This window comes from Ciona intestinalis, chromosome 4 (assembly GCF_000224145.3).
Source record: "Ciona intestinalis chromosome 4, KH, whole genome shotgun sequence".
NCBI classification, from domain to species: domain Eukaryota; kingdom Metazoa; phylum Chordata; class Ascidiacea; order Phlebobranchia; family Cionidae; genus Ciona; species Ciona intestinalis.
The window spans coordinates 3,920,213-3,942,160 of NC_020169.2; the positions used below are offsets into that span (position 1 = coordinate 3,920,213).

General features: G+C 35.2%; 3 protein-coding genes across 4 annotated transcripts in view; 1 reads left to right on the top strand and 2 right to left on the bottom strand.

Moving 5' to 3' along the window:
- LOC100183261 (otoferlin) overlaps window positions 1-12,797 on the top strand; it is a 32,772-nt gene extending 19,975 nt beyond the window's left edge. Inside the window, exons 32-51 of one of the 2 annotated variants that reach the window (XM_026834000.1) lie at window positions 295-453; window positions 1,628-1,787; window positions 2,081-2,113; window positions 2,952-3,058; window positions 3,444-3,545; window positions 3,748-3,862; window positions 3,922-3,972; window positions 4,387-4,517; window positions 4,803-5,018; window positions 5,667-5,848; window positions 6,140-6,310; window positions 6,942-7,099; window positions 7,765-7,907; window positions 8,514-8,602; window positions 8,835-8,933; window positions 9,697-9,832; window positions 10,888-10,987; window positions 11,223-11,410; window positions 11,799-11,899; window positions 12,057-12,797. In XM_026834000.1, coding sequence (XP_026689801.1) covers window positions 295-453; window positions 1,628-1,787; window positions 2,081-2,113; window positions 2,952-3,058; window positions 3,444-3,545; window positions 3,748-3,862; window positions 3,922-3,972; window positions 4,387-4,517; window positions 4,803-5,018; window positions 5,667-5,848; window positions 6,140-6,310; window positions 6,942-7,099; window positions 7,765-7,907; window positions 8,514-8,602; window positions 8,835-8,933; window positions 9,697-9,832; window positions 10,888-10,987; window positions 11,223-11,410; window positions 11,799-11,899; window positions 12,057-12,237 — 2,622 coding nt within the window. In that variant the 3' untranslated portion in view covers window positions 12,238-12,797. Of the gene's footprint in view, window positions 1-294; window positions 454-1,627; window positions 1,788-2,080; window positions 2,114-2,249; window positions 2,286-2,951; window positions 3,059-3,443; window positions 3,546-3,747; window positions 3,863-3,921; window positions 3,973-4,386; window positions 4,518-4,802; window positions 5,019-5,666; window positions 5,849-6,139; window positions 6,311-6,941; window positions 7,100-7,764; window positions 7,908-8,513; window positions 8,603-8,834; window positions 8,934-9,696; window positions 9,833-10,887; window positions 10,988-11,222; window positions 11,411-11,798; window positions 11,900-12,056 lie in introns of both variants that reach the window. The other variant, XM_018811788.2, reaches the window with a different exon arrangement.
- Window positions 12,798-13,011: 214 nt separating this feature from the next.
- Window positions 13,012-15,564, bottom strand: LOC101243283 (carbohydrate sulfotransferase 10-like). Its single transcript, XM_026834088.1, has 5 exons — window positions 15,400-15,564; window positions 14,978-15,096; window positions 14,204-14,398; window positions 13,459-13,602; window positions 13,012-13,369 (listed from the first exon to the last, which is right to left on the bottom strand). Exons 1-5 carry the CDS (start codon window positions 15,562-15,564, stop codon window positions 13,012-13,014), a joined length of 981 nt encoding a protein of 326 aa, XP_026689889.1.
- A 1,101-nt stretch (window positions 15,565-16,665) lies between these two features.
- LOC100180846 (carbohydrate sulfotransferase 10) lies at window positions 16,666-20,882 on the bottom strand. The gene is made up of 6 exons (XM_002127908.3): window positions 20,659-20,882; window positions 19,822-20,003; window positions 19,425-19,543; window positions 18,767-18,961; window positions 18,229-18,372; window positions 16,666-17,206 (listed from the first exon to the last, which is right to left on the bottom strand). The coding sequence occupies exons 1-6, from the start codon at window positions 20,765-20,767 to the stop codon at window positions 16,852-16,854; spliced, it is 1,104 nt and encodes a 367-aa protein (XP_002127944.1). The 5' UTR covers window positions 20,768-20,882; the 3' UTR covers window positions 16,666-16,851.
- Between the last annotated feature and the right edge of the window lie 1,066 nt (window positions 20,883-21,948).

Here is a 21,948-nt window from a genome sequence, read left to right on the forward strand (position 1 = left end):
TAATTTATTTATTCGATTACCCGTGGCGCCCTTTTTATAGAGGGTGCCATGTAACTTGCTAAAATTATGAATTTTTTTACCTGATTAAATTTATTTTACCTAATAAAATGTTACAAATATATTATTTAAATTGTGTTATTTTTCAAAAAAGGACAATTTTATTTGTGCTACTGAAGTTTTACACATATTATGAGAATTATGTTATTTTAAAAATTAACATAATTCCAATACGCCCACGTCCTGTGGTCAAAACTCCCACACACCAGCAGACGTTTATTTGGTATTTTCTTACAGGTTCTTTTCTGGGGTTTGCGGGATTTAAAAAGAGTGCAGTTGATTTCAGTTGACCGCCCGAGAGTAGACATTGAAATTGCTGGTCGCTGCGTCTCGTCTTGTCTCATAAACAACTACAAGAAAAATCCCAATTTCGCGGAGCCGATCAAGTTTATCGAGGTAAAGTAGGATGGGGGAATATGGGATACTCATTTATTCTATTTCTCGTCACATTTAGTAGTAAACAAAGAAAATTGAAAGAAATATAAAATCGTATCCTCACGGCTCACGAGTCCCATAGACCGTTGTTAATTGTTTAAAACACGATCAAGATATTTGGATGCTATGTGCTACAGGTGTCCCATCTTCCCCCACCTTACTATATGTAGGTGACAAATTCTTAAAACTTTGACGTGCTGATTTGTTGATTATGGGTGTCTTATCGCAATTTACGTTATAGTTGCCCTGAGGTCCATCGACGCAAATGCCAAACGAGATTCAAACCCTTCGTTGAGAAACGGCTAAAAACCGACAGTCGTGCGCAAAGTCTCATTAAAATAAATTGAAATTCGCCCGATATTGCACATGCGCGATAAACCATAAAATTACAAATTTTACGGAACAGTTATCAGTTTAAATTTTTTGATATATTAGCATTAGGATGTTTAAAAGATAACCCTATGATCTTTACTTAGTACCAATTTGCAAAAAATTATTATATAGCAGGGTGGGGGAAGATGGGACACCTGTAGCACATAACATCCAAATATCCTGATCGTGTTTTAAACGATTAACAACGCTATTTGGAGTCGTGAGGATACGGTTTTATAATTGTTTGCACTTTCTTTGTTTACTACCAAATAGGACGAGAATATAGTATAAAAATGTGTCCCATCTCCCCCACCCTACTATATTATACTGTACAACGTATATATAGCGCTAATTAATCACGTATATGAAATGAGTATTGTTTAAATTGGGCAACTAAAACTCGGCATCTTAGTTTGACCTTTGCAGAGGTTATCCCTTGTCAAGCACTGGATTAATTTTTAAATTTACTCGTTTAAAATAAGTCGAATAACCGGTTAAACAGGTGGTTAATATGTTCGATAAATTACATGCTGGGGCCGTTTACAGAGACAAGGGTTTATAATGGCGAAACAGATTAATATTTTGACAGTTAACTTTTTATACTTCCAAAAACTAAGTTGGCTTATCAGAAGCAAAAATAGGCAAAGGTGATTAAATTTGTCAATTTTTTAAGTTTTTTTTAAGACAGGACCTCTGCCTGTTATAGCATTAAATGCGCAAATAGGTTAAAACTTTCACTTTTAAATTTTTATTTTTAATACAGGACGTTGACCTGCCAGAAGTGGAGTATTGGTGTCCACCAATCAGCATTACTTGCATTGACTGTCGAGCTTTTGGTCGGTCAGTTCTAGTGGGAACACACATTATCAGTAATATTTCGAAGTTCGTGTTTCGTCCGCCGGATAAGTCGAAAATTTACACAGGTACGAATAACTTCTATGTACATTAAGCTGGGTAAAATGGGACACATTTTCATTCTATTTCTCGTCCCATTTAGTAGTAAACAAAATAACTTTAGGAAATTGTAAAACCGCATCCCCACGACTGCAATAGACCGTTGTTAATTGATTAAAACACGATCAGGACTTTGTATATTATGTTCTAAAGGTGTCTCATCTTTCTCCACAATAATATATTGCTAATAACTTGCTTCAATGCTGCTGCTATTTTATAATGTTAGTTTAATTATTGAACATTTTGACTTTTGCATTACAAGCGGCTTGCAAGCTTTTTGTGGAAGGTATTCAAGGTAATATGTTATGGTGGTTAAAACACATTGCACATTCTGAATGTTGCACCACATACATGCACTAAGTATCGTGTTTAAACATAATCGGTTTGGGTATATGTGAGTTACCGACCTTATTTATATACATAACATATAGACGGTGAATACGGAAACCACAAGAAAAAACGAAAAGGTTTTGTTGCAAGATACAAATAAACCCTTTAGTTTAAGTGTTATGCATGTATTGACGTGTCTTTGTAACTCTCTTTACTTGACCTAACATTTACTTTTTTTAAACTTACATTTTTCGTGTTTTTTAGATGAAAATTAGATGAAAAGTTTCTGTTAAAAAGCTATAAAAAGTGCATTTTACTATAGCATGTTTGGTCTGTAACAAAAATAAAGAAAATGCATATTGCGAATCTATTCGTCATTTTTTCCACAAGCTATCTTTTACTCTGTCTTTGTCGTGAATCTGTTTAGTATTTGTTGTCAAGTCCCTATATAGCATGGATACTAATCACTCAGTATTCGTATATTTCTAACTTTTTCCTAAAATTTACGTTTGCTTGAATCTGTACTAACCCCTTTAAAGCTTTTGTCTTCCCAGTATAGTAGTTTGGGGTAAGATGGTCCGTGTTTTATTCTTTTATATCATCCAGTTTGGTCGCAAACAAAAAAACATTACAATCAAAGAACACTACAAAAATATATAACTGTATCCTCATGGCTCTACAAGAGCGTTGTTAATTGTAAAAACGATAAGAAAATATATAACATTATTTGCTAACGGTGTCCATCTTACCCCACATTCCTATACATTCGAGTTAAACATGCAGACTTACAGTTTATTTCTTAGGGATAAAACGAAACGGCGAAGTTTCTACTGAAACCAACGACACCGTCGTTAACATCTATGATACGCCGACACCTCCTCCAAGTGGTATGGTGGAAATTTCTCTAGAAGTAAGGCTTCTGTTTTGCAATTACACTTGTTTTGTAGGCAGAATGTGAGCTAGTACATTTTTTTAAGTATGATGCACGTTTTTTAGAAAAAAATGTAAAGCGCCGTGGCTCAGTGGTTAGAAACTTGAATGGTAGCCACATGAGAAAGACACTTAACATTTATTGCTTCAAACCAATGGCCTCTAATTGGCTGTCTAAATTGTCAGTTATACAAAGAAGGTAAAAGTATGAGCGCGTGTGTAACTTTGTGGTGTTTACATTTGATCATTGATAAACGCGAAACCGAACACATGTCTTATAAAGACTCTCCTTGCCCTGCTACTCTAAAAGTGTCATTCATTCATTTAAACTATAAGGGTTTTGGTTTCAATCTATTCCATTTTAGGCCGAGGAGAAAAAGAGCAAAGACGATGACGAAGATCCGTTGGACGAAGCTACGTTGGATTGGTGGTCCAAGTATTTTGCATCACTCGAAACTCTTAACGAGGTAAATATTTCTGTTTAGAGTAAATATACCACGGATCAGCTTGCTTGTGGTTTGTGGGTATGTAAGAATGCAGTGATCCGAGATTTGCTCGTAGAATTGTGTTCTAGTGCATTAGAAGTCATATTACTTTGATACGCCCATAACAAATGGGAGAATCACCGGTGTAAAAACTTTGCTATTTGACCTACTTTTGAATTTGTAGCAAAAACAGAAACAGGATGACGCTGGGGTTCAGGACGTTTACAATGACGAAGATGATGACTCTGTAGTACCATCAAACGAGGTGAACGAAAACACCGCAAAAGTTGTCGAGCAAGGTAACACAAAACAACCGATGTAACTTTAGTATTACAGTCACTTAATAGAAAGTTTTTAGCGGCAAGTACATGGTACGGTCAGACACTTCAGAATAAACAGAAAGATCACGGTACATTGCACTGCTTGAAGTGTGTGTCGGATTTAATAATCGATGTAGTAATATTAATTAAACAAAACTAGCAAGTTTTGCGATCATCCTAACTTGCTGCACTTTTTAAAGCCATTTTGTTTTTATGATAAGATTTTAATTATGAAATAATCTATTGGTTTATTTGGCCGAATTTAATTCAGCACGTTACATAATTTGATGCATGGCGCTTGATATAATTGAAAACAGTTGTTTTCGTAGTTGCCAATAACATGTACATTGAAAAGCTTCTTGTTGTAAATACCGTTCAAGAACGATTTCGTTTTTATGTTTCATATTTAAACGAAAAAATATGCTCCGCTAGTCTGCGCTAAAGAGGTATTACCAATTTAAACACTTCCACAAACTAAAGCATGTTTTCAAACATGGCAAAAGACGGCAAAGAAAAAAAGGTCGGCAAAAAACTTCTAAAGGGTGCTGTTGGAGTGGTTAAGCAAGCGAAAAAAAGCTTGGGCGCACCAGTTCGCAAATGGAAGACAAAGAAGCTACCAATCGACGAACTCAAGGTGAAAACCACTGCAAAAATAAAACAGTTTATGCCTTTTAAACATTTCGTTACTTGCTTTTTCCTCGCGTGACAGGGCTATTACAGTTATTAACACGAGTGTTCTGTTTCACACACCTTGTGCTTAATTATGCTTACACGAGTTACCACGCCTGTTTATTTGTGGGTGATTAGGTTTTTGTATTTTTATCATGTGTTTACGGTATGGCTGACAACTTAAACAATCCATATGGAAGGCTACTGTGTTGGAGAACTTATTTTTAAGTCTTCAAATCTTGTAATGCAGATCTACGACACCGAACTTGAGAATGCGAACGAGTTTTCAGGTTTTAACGACCTTTTGAACTCGTTCGATTTATACCGAGGAAAGCGGGAAGATCTAGCAGATGACATAACCGACCAGAAAAGAATCGTTGGCAATTTCAAGGGGGCTTTCAAGATCTACCGACACCCACTTCCCCATTATGTGGAACAACCTGACCCACAGTATGGAATGTTCAAGGTAAAACAGCAGATGTTGCTGCGTGCAAACTGTGTATGTTTGTATATGTTGTCGTTTACCTAGACCAAACACATCGTCTGTATAGCTAACGGGATGAAGAATTGGTGATATATTAATTTAGTGACACATAAACAGGTTATTGGTGGCTTGATGCTTACACAGTGTGCTGTTTAAACTTTGCGAGTGTTTTCTAAGTGTTTGTAATATTGACATCTGGCGGTTAAAGTGGGACGTTATCTTGTATTACTTGCTTTTAACTGCGAAAAGTTTACTTTGTACTTGTGAAAAAAGCTGTTAGGCCACCGAAACTCTATTTAAAATCTCATATATCATCCTAATAACCTTTGCATAGCGCTATAGTAATCTCATACGTGTTTACATAATTCCTTGATAAAATGTAAAGACCAAAATCCGCTTATAGTACTGTATAGAGTAAAATGAGATGATGTTGGCACCTAAATCCTATGATTCCTAGTCGTGTTTTCAACAGTTACCAACGCTCTTTAAAGTCGTAAGGTTTTAAGGTTATGTAATTCTGTAAATATTCTTTGTTTGCGTTCAAAATGAACCAGAAAAAATATTAAAACATATCCCATCTTTTCTCAACCTACTCATATATTGACGTTCAAATTTCCTAATGTGTTACAGGGCCTGCCTTCCAATGAACCGATTCATGTTCTTGTTCGTGCTTACATCATACGCGCCACTGATCTACATCCGACAGATCCGAACGGAAAATCGGATCCTTACATTGTCATATCGTTGGGCGACAACAAAATTAACGACAAGGAAAATTACATTTCGAAGCAGTTGAACCCAACTTTTGGCAAGTGAGTAAATGTGGAACACTAGAATTGCTAAAAGTCGATATCTATACCTTGGTATCTGTACGGTACTGCTGACAATGGTTAATATATATGTATCGTTATGAGTATAGAATGCATAACAAGCAATAACAAATTTTTAAAAAAATGATACAGAAATTTCGTACTTGGCAATTCCAAAACGCGGGTTCAATAATCTTAAAAATGATATTCTATATAAAACTCGCGTATAAACCGGTTTATTTCGACACGTTTGATGTAATACGTGAACGTGCTCATTTTGATTCATACAAACAGGGCTTTTGATTTCGAGGCGACCTTCCCCATGGAGAGCATACTCACAGTACAAATCTACGATTGGGATCTTTTAAGCGCTGATGACTTGATCGGAGAAACAAAAATCGACCTTGAGAATCGGTTCTACAGCAAACACAGACCACTATGCGGCGTGGCAGAGAAATACGCGATGTGAGTTCGGCCCCATGTTTGTTTTGAAGCAAGCAGCAGCTTGTGCTACTATAGTAGGTCTATAATATTATACAGCAGGATGGGGGAAGATGGGACACTTTTTAACTCTATTTTCTCGTCCCATTTAGTAGTAAACAAAGAACATTTAAAGAATTATAAAACTAAATCCTTATGACTTTCTGAACCGATATCTGAATATTATGTGCTAAAGGTGTCCCATCTTCCCCCACCCTACTATAGTACTTTTTCATTCCATTTCTCGTCACATTGGGTAGTATAAATAAAGAACATATGAAAGTTACATAACCACATCCTCACGACTCCCATAGGCAGTTGTTAAATGTTTAAAGCACGATCAGGATATTTAATATTACATTAAGGTGTTCCACCTTCCCCATCCTACTATATAGTACGCCAGCACTTGTACTATTATACTGCTTTTCGAATATATTTTTTTAGAAATTGCAATCATTTCTTCTATTCTATATTTTAATTAGGATAAAATAAAGTAGAAAATGTGTCTACTGTTTATACTTTTATTAAAGCCATTATAACTTGGTATACATGAATAAATGAATGAATGCATGGATACTGAAGAAACGGTGTGCTGACCATTTACTTATTCGTGCAGATTCGGATACAATCAATGGCGAGATCCGATGAAACCTTCCGAGACTTTGAAAAAACTTTGCAAAGAGTTAAAACTCGATGGCCCACACTTTATGCCCGGCAAGGTCCGTATCGGAAACAAAACCTTTACCGGTGCAATCGAATTAGAAGACGAAAACGGTAAGAGTGCAAATTCTGTTTAAATGTCAGCTTTTCGTTGGTAAATAACTCTTGACTTATTGGTTGATTGCTATAACGTCTGCTGGCGCTGTAGTTAGAGCGTCTAGCCTAAGAGCATACAGGTTGAAGGCTCAATGCTACCTTTATGGAAGTGTGTTTTTGACAAAACACTTAAAGGCATTTGGTCCAACCAAGTGGCTCTCTATGGGTTGTATAAATTATCAGCCATACATGAAACAGAGTAAACGTGTGTTATAACGACCCCCAACACGCGAAGATAAATACGTTACATTTATTTATTTAACATTAAAGGTAAGTAGGTAGTTATCGTTATTCGATAATTCATATTTGGTCGCCTTATGTTGACTATGGTTACATGATAAACTGAGTGAATAAACAAAATAATGTTAAGGTCTTAAGTGACACTGAACCTTAGTTTTAACCATGCTGCGTCAACACTTGTATTACTGTAGGGTAAAATTGATGCCATTATTATCTAAATATCATCATTTCCTTACTTTTCCTTGTGTTTTAAACTATCTACAACGCTATTTTAAAGTCGCGAGCCCACTGTTACATAGTTAAGTTCACTATCAAAAAGTGACGAGAAAAAGATACAAAAATGTCCAATTTTGCCCCACTCTACTATAAGCTGTATTTGACAGGCCATAAGAAACCAACAGAAGAACACGTGGCGTTGGTAGCTTTAAGAAACTGGGAAGAAATATCCAAGGTTGGCTGCAAACTGGTTCCCGAACATGTGGAGACAAGGTCTCTGTACAGTTCAGAGAAACCGGGAATCGAACAGGTTTAAAACAATTTTGTAAATTGTACTGTGGAGTAAGATGGATACCATTGGTTCATAACATCATATAATTCTTGATCGTGTTTTTAACAAATAACAACGCTCATTAAGAGTCGTGAGGATACGTGTATATCATTTGTTAATACTCTTTGTTTACCACTGAACAGACGGACCATCTTACACCAACCTACTATAGCTATGCCAATTACGTATAAAACGACGAATTCTCAGAAATTTTGACAGTCATAAATTTACACTTATCGTCACTGTTTCAGTATTTACATTATATGTCATAAAAACGTCGTTGCGTGTTATTTAAATACCGCTAACATATAATTGAATGAATATAACTTGCTTTATCCTGGCGTTGGTTGGAAAACGACATTCATTATAACACCTGTGTCTGTTTCAGACACCTCGTGTCCACCTACGAGTTATACCATGTATTTTACTTTGTAGGTAATTATTTTTTGGGGTGGCAACTTTTTTTTGTATGGCTAATAATTTGGATAATCCGTTATAGTAAACAATGGGTGAAAGCAAATACACCAAGTCCTAATAAATTGCTATTGAATAAACATTTATCTACAACTCTTTATATACGTATAGGGTCGTATTGAAATGTGGGTTGATATGTTCCCAATGGACATGCCACTGCCCGGACCCCCAGTCGATGTTTCACCCAGAAAACCAAAAGGGTATTTTGATATTATAGAGTTTGCGGCTAAAATATTATGCAATACATGTGTCCCTTACATAATGGGCACGGATTTTGTTTTAGATCTGGTACTTTTTTGTTTTAGTATTTACCTACTAGTTCGAGGTAAAAGTCTAAAAATTTATGTAAAAATCGGAAAAGTTAAAAAAAAAGTTTAATTACATTTAAATTACTTCGTTTAGTTTGTTTAAATTGTATCATTGTATCCTAAGATTCCAGTTACGTGTTATAATATGGAACACGGACGAAGTTCTGCTACAAGATGACGATTTTTTCACTGGGGAAAAAGCTTCCGACATTTACCTTAAAGGGTAAAGATCCCCGAAACCTTGTATCTGCGAAACAAAACAAAAAAAACGAAGTTTTTAAAATTTCGTCGTTACAACGTTTCCGGTGGTTTTTGTATTTTTTTATATGAAATCTAATTTTGTTAAATTTTGCACGCGGCATGGAATCAGGTATGAGTTACGTGTTATTATTTGGAATACCGAGGATGTAATTTGCGAGGACGACGATTTTTTTACTGGCGAAAAGATGTCTGATATATACGTTAAAGGGTTGGAAAACTAATGTTTAATGGCACTGTGTAGTCGTATATATATATATATATAGTAGGGTGGGAAAGATGGGATTCCTGTTTATTCTATTTTCTTGACCAATTTGGCAGTAAACAAAGAATATTCAAAGAATTATAAAACCATATTCTCACAACTCCCACACACCGTTTATAAATGTTTAAAACACAATCCGTGTATTTGGATATTCTGTGCTGAAGGTGTGCCATCTTACCCCATCCTACTATAGGACTACGTATGTATTACACCCAAAACCACCAAAACAGCGTTCTGGAAGCTCTGTTGTGTTCCAAACACTTTTAAAGATAGATTACAACTTTGTTTTGTAATCTGAATTAACAGGTTGTACCGAAAACTATTTTTCCACCTCATAAAATCCACCTCATGAACGTAGACCACGTGTGTGTAGACCACGTCGTTTATCATGTTTAAGTTTAATATGTTCCCAAATACGAATTTCGTCACTGGTTTCAAACATTAAACCGTTACGTATTAACAGTTGGCTGCTTGGAGATGATAAACAAGAAACTGACATTCACTACCGGTCCCTCACTGGGGAGGGAAATTTCAACTGGAGGTTCATTTATCCGTTCGACTATTTGGTGGCCGAAGAAAAGTGCGTCGTCACCAAAAAGGTTAAATTTTTACATTTTATTTGATGTTTTATATTTTACAGGCACAAAGAAATGAAGTTGGATAACATAGCTTATAGTAGGGTGGGGGGAGATGGGACCACTTTAGCACATTATACCCAAATAATCCGATCGTGTTTAAACAATTAACACTGGTCTATGGGAGTCGTGAAGATACAGTTTTATTACTCTTTCAATGTTCTTTGTTTACTACCAAATAGGACGAGAAAATAGAATAAAAGATGTCCCATCTTCCCCTACACTACTATATATATGAAATGATACAACGCGTGCTATATAATGTGTATTACCAACAGTACAGTAGGCCTACAGTATATTACAATGCACTGTAATACTTTTGGCCTTAAAACAGGCACGTTACCTATATGCTATAGCTTAAACGCGTATTACGTAAACGTTGTCCATGCCATATATATATATGCCTATATCGGGTGCATCGTGTTCGATGTATCATATATCGGTAATAATTAACAAAGGTGCTAGATGGTTTGTTTTCATAAGACGCTAACACAGTAAATTTTCTTTACTGCCTATATGTCCCTACGTCACCGAATAATATGCTTTATTTACACTCCTAATTGCTTAATAAACCGTACTGTATATTCGGGTATTGTGGCACAAAGTACAATGAGCGTACTTGCAGCGCTTACATATATAGTAGGGTGGGGGAGGATGGGACACCTTTAGCACATAATGTCTAAATATCCTTACCGCCTTTTAAACAATTAATAACGTTCTATGGGAGTCGTGAGGATACGGTTTTGGAATTCTTAGAATGTTTTTTGTTTACCACCAAACGGGACGAGAAAATGGAATGAAAAGGTGTCCCATCTTCCCCTACCCTACCGTAACTTATAAACGAACACGAGGTTGTACGTGACAGAACACCAGTGTTATATAACAACTGTTGTTGCCCCATCACTCCCCAGAGTTAATAAATTCGAGGTTTAATAAGTCACTCGAGGTTTATTAAGTCACTCGAGGATTAATAAGTTGCATTCATTCGTTAACTAGCTGTTAATACTGTCTCAATTTAGGAATCCATGTTTTCCTGGGACGAAACCGAGTTCAAAATTCCTCCAAGACTTAACTTACAAGTGTGGGATGCAGATCATTTCTCTGCTGACGATTTCTTAGGTTTGCATTAAAATTTATTTCAATGCACTAACTGGAACAAATATATAGTACAGTGGAGTAAGATGGGTCATGTTAACAATATTCCGTGCTTTTAAATATTACCAAAGCTATTTTGGATAGGATACGGTATTTGATTCTGTAAATGATTTTACTGCCTATTGGCATAATTAAATAAAATAAAAATCTTGGCCGTTTACCCGAACACGATATACAACATTTTTATAAACTTACATAGGCTCACTGACGCTGGACCTCACACGCTTGGCCAGAGGTGCCAAATCTGCAAACAAATGCAGTCTCAACATGGCGGCAGAGGAAGACGACAACTCGAACGTTCCGATGATCTCCATTTTCAAGCAAAGGAGAATAAAAGGCTGGTGGCCGTTTACTGCGAAAAATGATCAGGATGAATTGGAAATTACAGTGAGTTGTTGTAACCCTAAACCTTTTTAAGGGCCGAGTTTTATTAAGGCCGGCGCCTTTGGCGGTTGGGCATCTCGAACCAGAGATAAAGGGATCGAGGCTTAATTGACGCTGCTACCTTGTCGCAACTTTCGTTTCCGGCCAACCAAGTAAAATGTTACATTCGTTAACATTTTCACCAATTTTCGTCAGTACAGGTTGAAAAGGACGATTTTAATGTTGAAAATGAATTGTATTTTCTGCAAATCTGTATATTTTTTCGCACTTTAAATCCTTATATGAAATTAAAGCGGGTTTAGTTTTACATTGCCACACAATTATGTGTGCAGTGTTTTGGTTTATACAAATTATTCTACCTACAATGTTATGAAATAATAAACTTATAAAGGGGAAAGTTGAGGCGGAAATTTCGTTGCTAACTGCCGAGGAAGCGGAAAAGAATCCAGCTGGATATGGACGGGAGGAACCTGATCCTTTGGAAAAACCAAAGTAAGTAACGCATGGTGTGCGTTTGTGCGTGGTGTGCAACATAATTTTACTAAAACAAATAAAAAAAACGTTTTTTTTTTTCTAAAAAAAAGTAAAAAAATAATTTTACTCAAAAATACAGTTTTTCAAAAAAATTAATTTTTTTACTTTATCGTAGTCGACCCGACACGTCGTTCGTATGGTTCATGAACCCGCTTAAGTCGCTGCGTTATCTCATCTGCGCGAGGTTTAAGTGGCTTATAATAAAAGTTTTTATTGCCCTGTTACTGATTGCTCTTCTTGTTCTTTTCATCTACTCTTCACCGAGCTGGATAATGAAGAAAATTGTTGGCGCTTAAAAAACTGTATGGATACGAGTCATTTTGTATATCTTGCATTGCGTTTTATTGCACATATAATGTAGTAGGGTGGGGTAATACTAATTTTTCATTCTCTTTTATCGTCCCATTGACTAGTAAACGAAGAATATTTATAAAATTATTACCCTTGCCCCGTGACTCTAAATGCGTTAGTTGTTTAAATGACGATCAGAAAACTTGGGACATTATGCTAACGGTGTCCTATCTTACCCCACAGTACTTTACGTGTCCAAATAACTACAAAAGGCCAAACTCCAACCTTATAGTTTATTGCACACACAGTCGACATACACTGTTCAATATTTGTACTATATATAGTTATGTTGTTCATATTTTACAACCTTATAATTTACGTACGACGTTACCTTATTGATTAACTTTCCCATTTTATGCGTTCCACCGTTTCCGAATAATCGACGCCACATTTCAGCCAAACTTTGTTTTTTTTTCGGTTTAGATTTTTATTTGTAATGAACAGTACAACTGTCTGTACTTTTATTTACTCGTGTAGAAACGTTATTTAATAAAAAACATATTCTGAAAAATTTGTTTTATATGAAGTAAAAATGCACGGTTTCGAAAGTCATAATCATCAAAGGTATCAAAAGTCATAAAGGAAAAACATCTTTTAAAAAAGAAAACAGCTAATGTTCAATCACATTTTTTATGATTTTGAGTAAATTAATAACCCAGCCAAATGCATTTTGTGTAAACACGCATTGAGGATTCAGTAAAACATACATTTGACAAAGTTTACTGTTGTTTTGTTGTACCTTTATATTTGTAAGGATCGTATCCCAGTATTGCAAAATCATCAGCGTATATTTTTCGAAGTGTTTCCACTTCTGTTTCGTCTAATTGCTCAAAATAACGTATGGTCCTCGAGTTTTTAACCGGTGGGGGTTGACCGCCTGTTATATTTACCCGTGGACTGTCAATTGGTCGGTCATTTTGAATCCAACTCAAAACTTGGTTTGACTCCGCTACCAAGTTTTCAAACCGAATCACATAAGTGTAGTTGACGTTACACGGCAGACACATATCGGTCTGTGGTCTCCAATGTATGTCCATGTCTTTTACATTCATCCTTTTAGCGTAGTTATTGATAAACCTGTAAGTGTTTTATAAACTTAAAGATACATGAACTCCATTATGCTAAGAAATTAGTATCAGACCAAGTATGTACAGTTATGGTCTTACTTGATAAACTGTTCAAACGAAACGTTGCCGTTGTTTAACACTTTTGTGTATTCAATAACCTCACGTTGTTGGTCGTTGCTTAATCTTTGAAACTGCCATGTCTTTTTCATAAAGTATTGGGGTATCCAAGTTACTAAACCTAAACTTTAAAATAAAGGGACGTTAGATATATATATATGTGTTAAATAGTGGTTCATTTTATTAAAATTGGGCGATTTTGTGTTATAAATTCATATATCCCTGCTGTTATAACTTTCAAAGTTAAAGTATAGTTTTATTATTAACAAATATACATTACTGGTTGTAAACTGTGGGGGAAAGACAAGACACCTTCACGACATAATATCCAAATATCCTGATCGTGTTTTAAACAATTAAAAGCGGTCTATATGAGTCGTGAGAATATGATTTTATATTTCTTTGAATGTTCTTTGTTTGCTACCAAATGATGGGACGAAAAAAGTAGAATGAAAAGGTGTCCTATCTTTCCCCATCCTACTGTACTTAAATAATATTTTAATTAACCACTGGTATTTTCTCCATGACCCCAAATCAAGATTAGACATAAATGTAACGTTTTTAATAAAACGTAAAACCCCTATAATAGCCAGGTCAAAATTTAAAGTTTATAATAAAAGTCCAATTCATGGGGACTATTAAATAGACTCAAAATAACCTGAAAGAAAAATTACGCTGCTACAAAATATGGCGAAAATATTTAAAACCAAAAAATATGACATGTTACCTCACACCGTGTAAATATTCTGCAGCTTGAGACCTTGCTATCTGTTTTCCAACAGTATCCCGATAATACGGGTAATCGGCAGCACTTGAAAGTTTGTTCCTATAGGCTGACACCAGCCTTTCGAATGGGTGCCTGGTAATCATCACAGAAAAATACTTTCGAAAAATATCTTCAGCATCGTTTTCGGTTCCGACTCTAAGTTTTATAAAAGTTTTATAAAATATCCTGAGCATATAATATGGTGGGGAAAGATGGGACACACTTCCATTCAATTTTCTCACCCTATTAGATAGTAAACAAAGAACATTCATAGAATTCTAAAACTGTATCCTCACGACTATCATGATTGTTGCTAATTGTTTAAAAAGGATCAAGATACTTGAATCTTATGTGCTAAAGATGCACCGTCTTTCCCACCCTAATATGTCGTAGGTTGGGGTTAAATGGTTATTCTTTTCATTCTATTTTATTGTTTTATTTGGTAGTAAACAAAGAATATTTACAGAATGATATAAAAGTGTCCTCACGCCTCTCTTAAGACCGCTGTTGATTTTTAAAATAAGGTTCAAGAAATGGTATATAATATGTGTCAACGGTGCCCATCTTAGCCTGCACATTGATACCTATATGGGTATTACACAATGGAATAAAATTGAATGTAAAAACCTAGGAACGTTAAAGCGAAAATGTTTTAAAGCATGTTCGCACAAATACCTTAAATAGGTTCCAATGGTAACACGGTATAACGTTAATGGATAATAGATATACACTTACTGTGACAGTAACTGGTTGGGTATAGGTTGATAAGCCCACTTTTTCATCAGCAATTCGATTTTTTCTTGTTTAAATCCGTCCAATTTTAAAAGAGCTAACTGCCATGTAGTACTGGCTACCTATAAAACAGATATTGTACCAACATAGTTGTACTGTAGGGGGTGGGGGGGACGAGACTTCTTTTTTAGCACTTGATACCCAAATATTCTGATTGTGTTTTAACAATTATAAACAGTCTGTGGGAGTCGTAAGGATGCAGTTTTATATTTCTTTGACTGTTCTTTGTGTTTACTACCAAATAGGACTAGCAAATGAAACGAAACTGTGTCTTATCTTTCCTCACCCCAGTATATATATACTACATTGCAAAAACGCATATTGTTTTCTTATAGGAAGCAAAACATATCGTAGGATTGTCATACTTTTGGCGTTTCACATAACACCACACCGGCCTTGTCACTGTACTTAAATCTATCGGATTTGAGTATTCCATTTTTCTTATGTTGGCGTTTGGAGCATTGAGCATGGATGCTGTTAACCCGGTCTATATAAATGCCATTGTAGTATTGCGTAGGAAGGTATGCCATTTTGTTTATCCGTGACGTACCTGTGTGTAAATTATTCGGGTAATGAACTGAGCAACTGTCATATTTTAAGGCATTGAGATAAAGTTTTTGTAGTGAATATTACTTTTGTTTACAAATTTTAATTTCGAAAATCAATCAGTAACAGCATGCAAAATACTGATTTTCAGAAATATAAATACTGCGTGGATTTGAAACGTTTTGTAGCTTACTTTTATGTTAATTTAACCTTTCGTGGCCCAAAAATACACACAGAGTAGGGTGGGGGAAGATAGGACACCTTTTCATTCTATTTTCCCGTCCCATTTATGAGTTAACAAATTTTTTTTAAAGGAATATACAACTTTATCCTTAAGGGTCCTATAGACTGGTGTTACTTGTTTAAAACACGGTCGGGATATTCGGATATTACGTGCAAAGGTGTCCCATCTTCTCCCACACTACTATACATAGCACATTTTACATTCCCGAACCTAGCATTCATTACAACAGTATCCATCACTTTTAATAAATATTTTGTCGTAAAGTGAAGTATTGTGCGAATCATAACTATGCCTATATAACTAGACATCATAAAAGGAAGTTTATTAACAAAATTGAAACAGTTTTGCAATGATGCTAAAACCTTACCTGGTGGTTGTAGATAATTAAACTTTAGCAAGTTAATCAACAACAAGGTAGTGGCAAACACTAGAAAAGCTTGACAACGTTTAACTTTAAACATCATTGCTATACCTCGCGTCGTCACCATAGTTGGCATGGGCAATTTTACAATGTAAACAGTGCTTTTCTATAAACACTTTTTTTATAAACTTCTATATTTGTATCAAAGTCGCTTCAAAACAGTTTCAAATACCAAACTGTCAAAACGAGAATAAGCATTTGCAGTTAAAGGTACAATGTGGTGGGTGCATGAGTTTTGTTCATAGAAATCCTTTAAAAATCTAGAATGACGTTATTGCCTTTAGTAGATCCTAAATAATTTTATCCAGATTAACAATTATTTGTATGTGATGAACACTTGTTTTAATTTCGAAAGAATATGTGTTTAGTTTAATAGTTGTATCTGTAAACGTTCATTTTACGAAGGATAAAAACTACGCATTGTCGTACTAAATGTTTTATTTTACTTTAGATAAAAATATGAAAAAATCGACCACGATAAAAAGGCATCTACTAGTGGATATAGAACAAAGTTGCATATAAGTTTACTTTTATAATGTATAAAAGCTTCAGGTGTTTCTACAGCTACCGGTTCTTAACCTGTAAAACTATATTCAAACCATACCTTCATACGGTTTTTGTCGCGTTATATTTATAAGGATCGTATCCCAGTATTGCAAAATCATCAGCGTATACTTTTCGAAGTATTTCCACTTCTGTTTCGTCCAATTGCTCGAAATAACGTTTTGTCCTCGAGTTTTTAACCGATGGGGGTTGACCGCCTGTTATATTTACTCGTGGACTGTCAATTGGTCGGTCATTTTGAATCCAACTCAAAACTTGGTTTGACTCCGCTACCATGTTTTCAAACCGAATCACATAAGTGTAGTTGACGTTGCACGGCAGACACATATCGGTCTGTGGTCTCCAATGTATGTCCATGTCTTTTACATTCATCCTCTTAGCGTAGTTATTGATAAACCTGAAAATGGGTTCCTTTTAAAATAATGCTTACTCATAGTGATGTGTAAAAAACTTCGTATTAAATGACTTTTGAGCAAAAAATTCGTATTTTACGGTGTGCGTTTTTAACAAAATTCTTCCGGTACGCAGCCATCTGCATTTTAACCGACCAATTCGCTCCGTTATACTTCGGTAGCAACGAAGTTCCATTTTACGACGAATCCTAATTCATGAAACGTTCGTACCAGTCTGTATATTTTTTATTGGCTTACGGTGTATAGAAATCTGTTGTATATACAATATTTACTAAGAAGGTGCGGCTTGCGAAACGCGGTATAGAGTGTAAGAAAGCCCTTTATTAAAGCAAGTAGGGTGGGGGAAGATGGGACACTTTGTCAGACGAGACTTTTTTTTAATTTTCTTTTTACGGACCCTCATTTAATGATAATCAGGAAAATAAGGTTACAGAATTATTCGACAGTATTATCACGACTTTATAAAACGCCCGTCAAAGCTGATTACTGTTTTTAAATATTAAAAAAATATGTAAAATAGAAACAGTATACTTGAACCAGAGTCCGTATATAAACATGCAATAATATAATGTATAGGTAACATGTGAAAACTATAGCAGTAGGGCAAGAAAAAGAATGTTTAGACTTAATTTTCAAAGCGTACAGTATTATTTCGTGTTATTTACGTATATTCCTACTTATAAATACACTTAATAATCAAAATTAACAATGATTTTTAACTGTCCCATCTTATCCTGTGTGTTTTCGAATTTGTAAAATTTCACCTGTTGTGCGGATCGCTAAAAAACTCCTCGTGTGATTTATTATATTTTATTTAATTGTTGTCAATTAATAAAGGAATGATAGTACTAATTCGTGGTATTTCCCAAAAACCGTCATCTTTTTTGATTTTGGAAATATTTGGCAATATGTGCTTAAGTGTCCCATCTTCCCCCATTGTACTATATGTTTATTTATTAATAAACCATATTAACTGGTTTATTAAAAAAGATTAAAATAAACGAACCTGACGAATTGCTTGAAGGATACTTCGCCATTCTTCAGTATTTTTGCATATTCAATCACACCTCGCTTTTGTTCCTCGTTTAAATTTTGAAATTGTGGTGATTTATCTAGTGAACCGGGCGTCGGCGATTGAACCACGGCCAAGCTATGTGAAATAAATTTAAATGGATACTTGAATACGAGAAACAGTATTGCACTATACGAGGAATAATAATCAACGTAATGGCAGCGTCATTGTTGTTTTTGACGCTTTAAACTTAAAGTGTCATAATTGTTTACATTGCAACGGACGTAAAGTTTAGTGGATTGAAATAAAATGGAACACGTTCTAAATCATATTTCTCGTCCAGTTTGATAGTAAACAAATAAACAAAGAACATTCGATAAATTATTATACAATAACCTCACGACTCCTATAGGACCGTTTTTAATTGTTTTAAACACAGGATATTTGGATATTATGTGCTAAAGGTGTCCCACCGTCCTCCACTAACAGTATACCCTATTACTGCTGTAAAAATAGAAGTACGTCCACCCACCTCACACCGTGCAAATATTCTGCAGCTTGAGACCTTGCTATCTGTTTTCCAACAGTATCCCGATAATACGGGTAATCGGCAACTTTTGAAAGTTTGTTCCTATAGGCTGACACCAGCCTTTCAAATGGGTCCCGGGTTATCATTATAGAGGTGTAATTGCGAACGATTTCGCTCGCTTCGTGCTCAGTTTTAAGACTGTGAATTGTAAAAAATAGAGTAAACAGCACCTGTTTAGAAATGAACAGTTTGTGTAGTGATGATTGTACGGTATAGTAATACAAATATAGTAGTGTGGGGAAAGATGAGACATCTTTAGCACATAATATTGAAATATTCTGTTTTAAACAATTAACAACGGTCTATGTATGTTGAGGGTATACGTTTTTATAATTCTTTGAATGGTCTTTGTTTACTACAAAATGGGACGAGGAAATAAAACAAATGGGCGTCTCATTTTCTCCCACCCTACTATATATCCGTGTTGATTTTAATTTTTAACTACGGCAGCATTATATGAGAGGTCATAACAGTTTTGAATTAATAAGCAGCTTGACAAATCAGCAATCTCCTATTAAATTTTCTTTACGGGCGGCTAGCACAACATATTTATACTATGTAAACTTAGTATAACTTTAATAAACAATACATATATACTTACTGCGATAGCAACTGGTTCGGCATAGGTTGATAAGCCCACTTTTTCATTAGGGCGTCGTTTATTTCTTGATTAAAACCTCCCAATTTTAAAAGAGCAATTTGCCATGTTGTGCTTGCTACCTGTATTGTATAGCAATGAATTATTGTAGAATCCCCAGCTCTAATTCTTTCTGTTATTTTTACTGTTTTTAGTTTTAAGAAACGTGGCCTTGTTTGTTTGCCCTTTCCGTTTTTTTTTCAGTAACCGAATGCGGATCGGACGTAATCCATCCGTTCGTATATATTTCACCGTTAATGTTTGTATTAATTCTAGTCTTTAAGCCTAACGAAGCATTCTATTTGAATATGATTACTACATGTAATTGAAATTTGTATTTATTTGTAACTGTATGTAACACCTTTGGCGTTTCGCAGAGTACGACTTTGGCCTTGTCGCTGTACTTAAATCTATCGGACTTGAGGATCACGCTCTTGTGTTTTTGTTTCAAGCATCGTTCAGTGATACTGTCTGACCGATCTTGATATATTTTCCTGTAGTCTACAGCGGTTGAAGATGTCAATTGAGTCGCCAGTAATACATCTGTAATCATGTTAATAATGTTACAAAATGGAGTAACATTTGTTAACATTCGCCTATACATGTAATATTACTTTAATACGCGGCTGGTGGTATTTGTTCAGGACCTTGAGCGCGCACTCAATCCTACTCGTGTATAGTTTTACAAATACAAAAAAATCGATTGTTTTCGTTTAAGTAAAACCGCATGTATCCAAGCTAGAAAATAAAACCTAAATAATTGTACAGCAGAATGGGGAAGATAGGACACCATTTAACTCTATTTTCTTGTCCCATTTTGTAGTACACAAAGAACATTTAAAGAATTATAAAACTATATCCTCACGACTCCTACATAGACGGTTGTTAATTGTTTAAAACAAGATCAGGATATTTGGATATCATGTACCAAAGGTGTCCTATCTACCCCCACCTTACTATACTTAAGCTTGACTAGGCACAATAAATGGCACTTTCAACTTTCTTAATATGCATAACAAAATGATGCGCCATTGCGGAGCGGTTTAACAGAAAAACTACTACTCATATAATTTTGTTACATTTCCCCGCTCATCTTACAAATACCAATTTTTCAGCCCATGCAATGTCCCTTTGAGGACATAAAGCATACGAAGGTAAATTTACATTTGTACATCGTTAACAGCTTCGTTCAACTTACCAAATTTGTTGAAGGACTTTTTCAGATGGTCTTGCATCAGAATTGTAAACATCAACACGAAAATGCACAATACTAAGAACGCTACTTTGCATTTTCTTTGCTGTACCATTATTTGCGGCCAATTACAATAACGCACCAGGAAGTTAAATAAAACCGAACTAAATGCATTTATTTAGCATTTCTATCTACTAACAACTTTGCATTCTGTGAATTTAAAACGATATTTTATTTAAATTTTCAAATTTTGACAACTTTATTTTGTACCATATATATATTACGACTGTTATACGACGTACTGCTGGCCTGGAAATATCTCCCTAAAATGCAAGTTACACCAGCTGCTGCTCTGTGGTCGTCGAGCTATCGGCGATGTCTTTTATTGTTAATTTTTAACTAATTACAAACTGTCTTTTGCTGCATAACGACGCACAACACATGTCCTGCACTTAAATATTTACCTTTATACACTGTAGCCTACCTCTCGTTACTGCGTTGCGATATACAAGGTCGAATGTAACTGGCAGAAAAAAGGGAAAATGTAACTCTCTGTCAGCATAGAAACAAAACGAACTGGTTACAGGCCCAAGCGCAGCTATATAATTGGAAAAAGCCCAACAATTTTCCCTGTTAATTGGTCTCATATTATTTTAATTTGGGTGTGTATGTAGCACACGTGTTTTGATTAACAGATTTTAGTCTAGATTTTACTTACTAGATACCATTAACGAACATAATCGGTATAACGTCTAAATAGCTCAATTATCGCAAAGTTTATATGTAGAAGGGTGGGGGAAGATGGAACACCATTTCATTCTATTTTCTCGTCCCATTTGGTACTAAACAAAGAACATTCAAAGAATTATAAATCTATATCATCACGGCTCCAATAGACCGTTGTTAGTTGTTTATAACATGATCAGGATATTCGGACACTAAGTGCTAAAGGTGTCCCATCTTCCCTCACCCCACCATAATTATATTGACCACTACTATACACGCTCTGACCTATTTTTAACAAAGGTCTTACTCTAAATCTTAACTACTTTATATTTTTCCTGGGGTTCACCATTCGTGTTCCGAAATCGTAAGTATAATAATTAATTAATGTGTCAATTTCTATAATACTTTGTGATAAAAAACTTGAATTATTAAACTTACAACAATCTACGCCTACCTCGAGTGCATTTTATGCAATTGTCTATCTTTTCCTAAACTAGAACTTCTTTTCGCGTATGATGGTATATGGACCACCTCATAATTAGTCGAACTTTAAGACACTGGTGATACTAT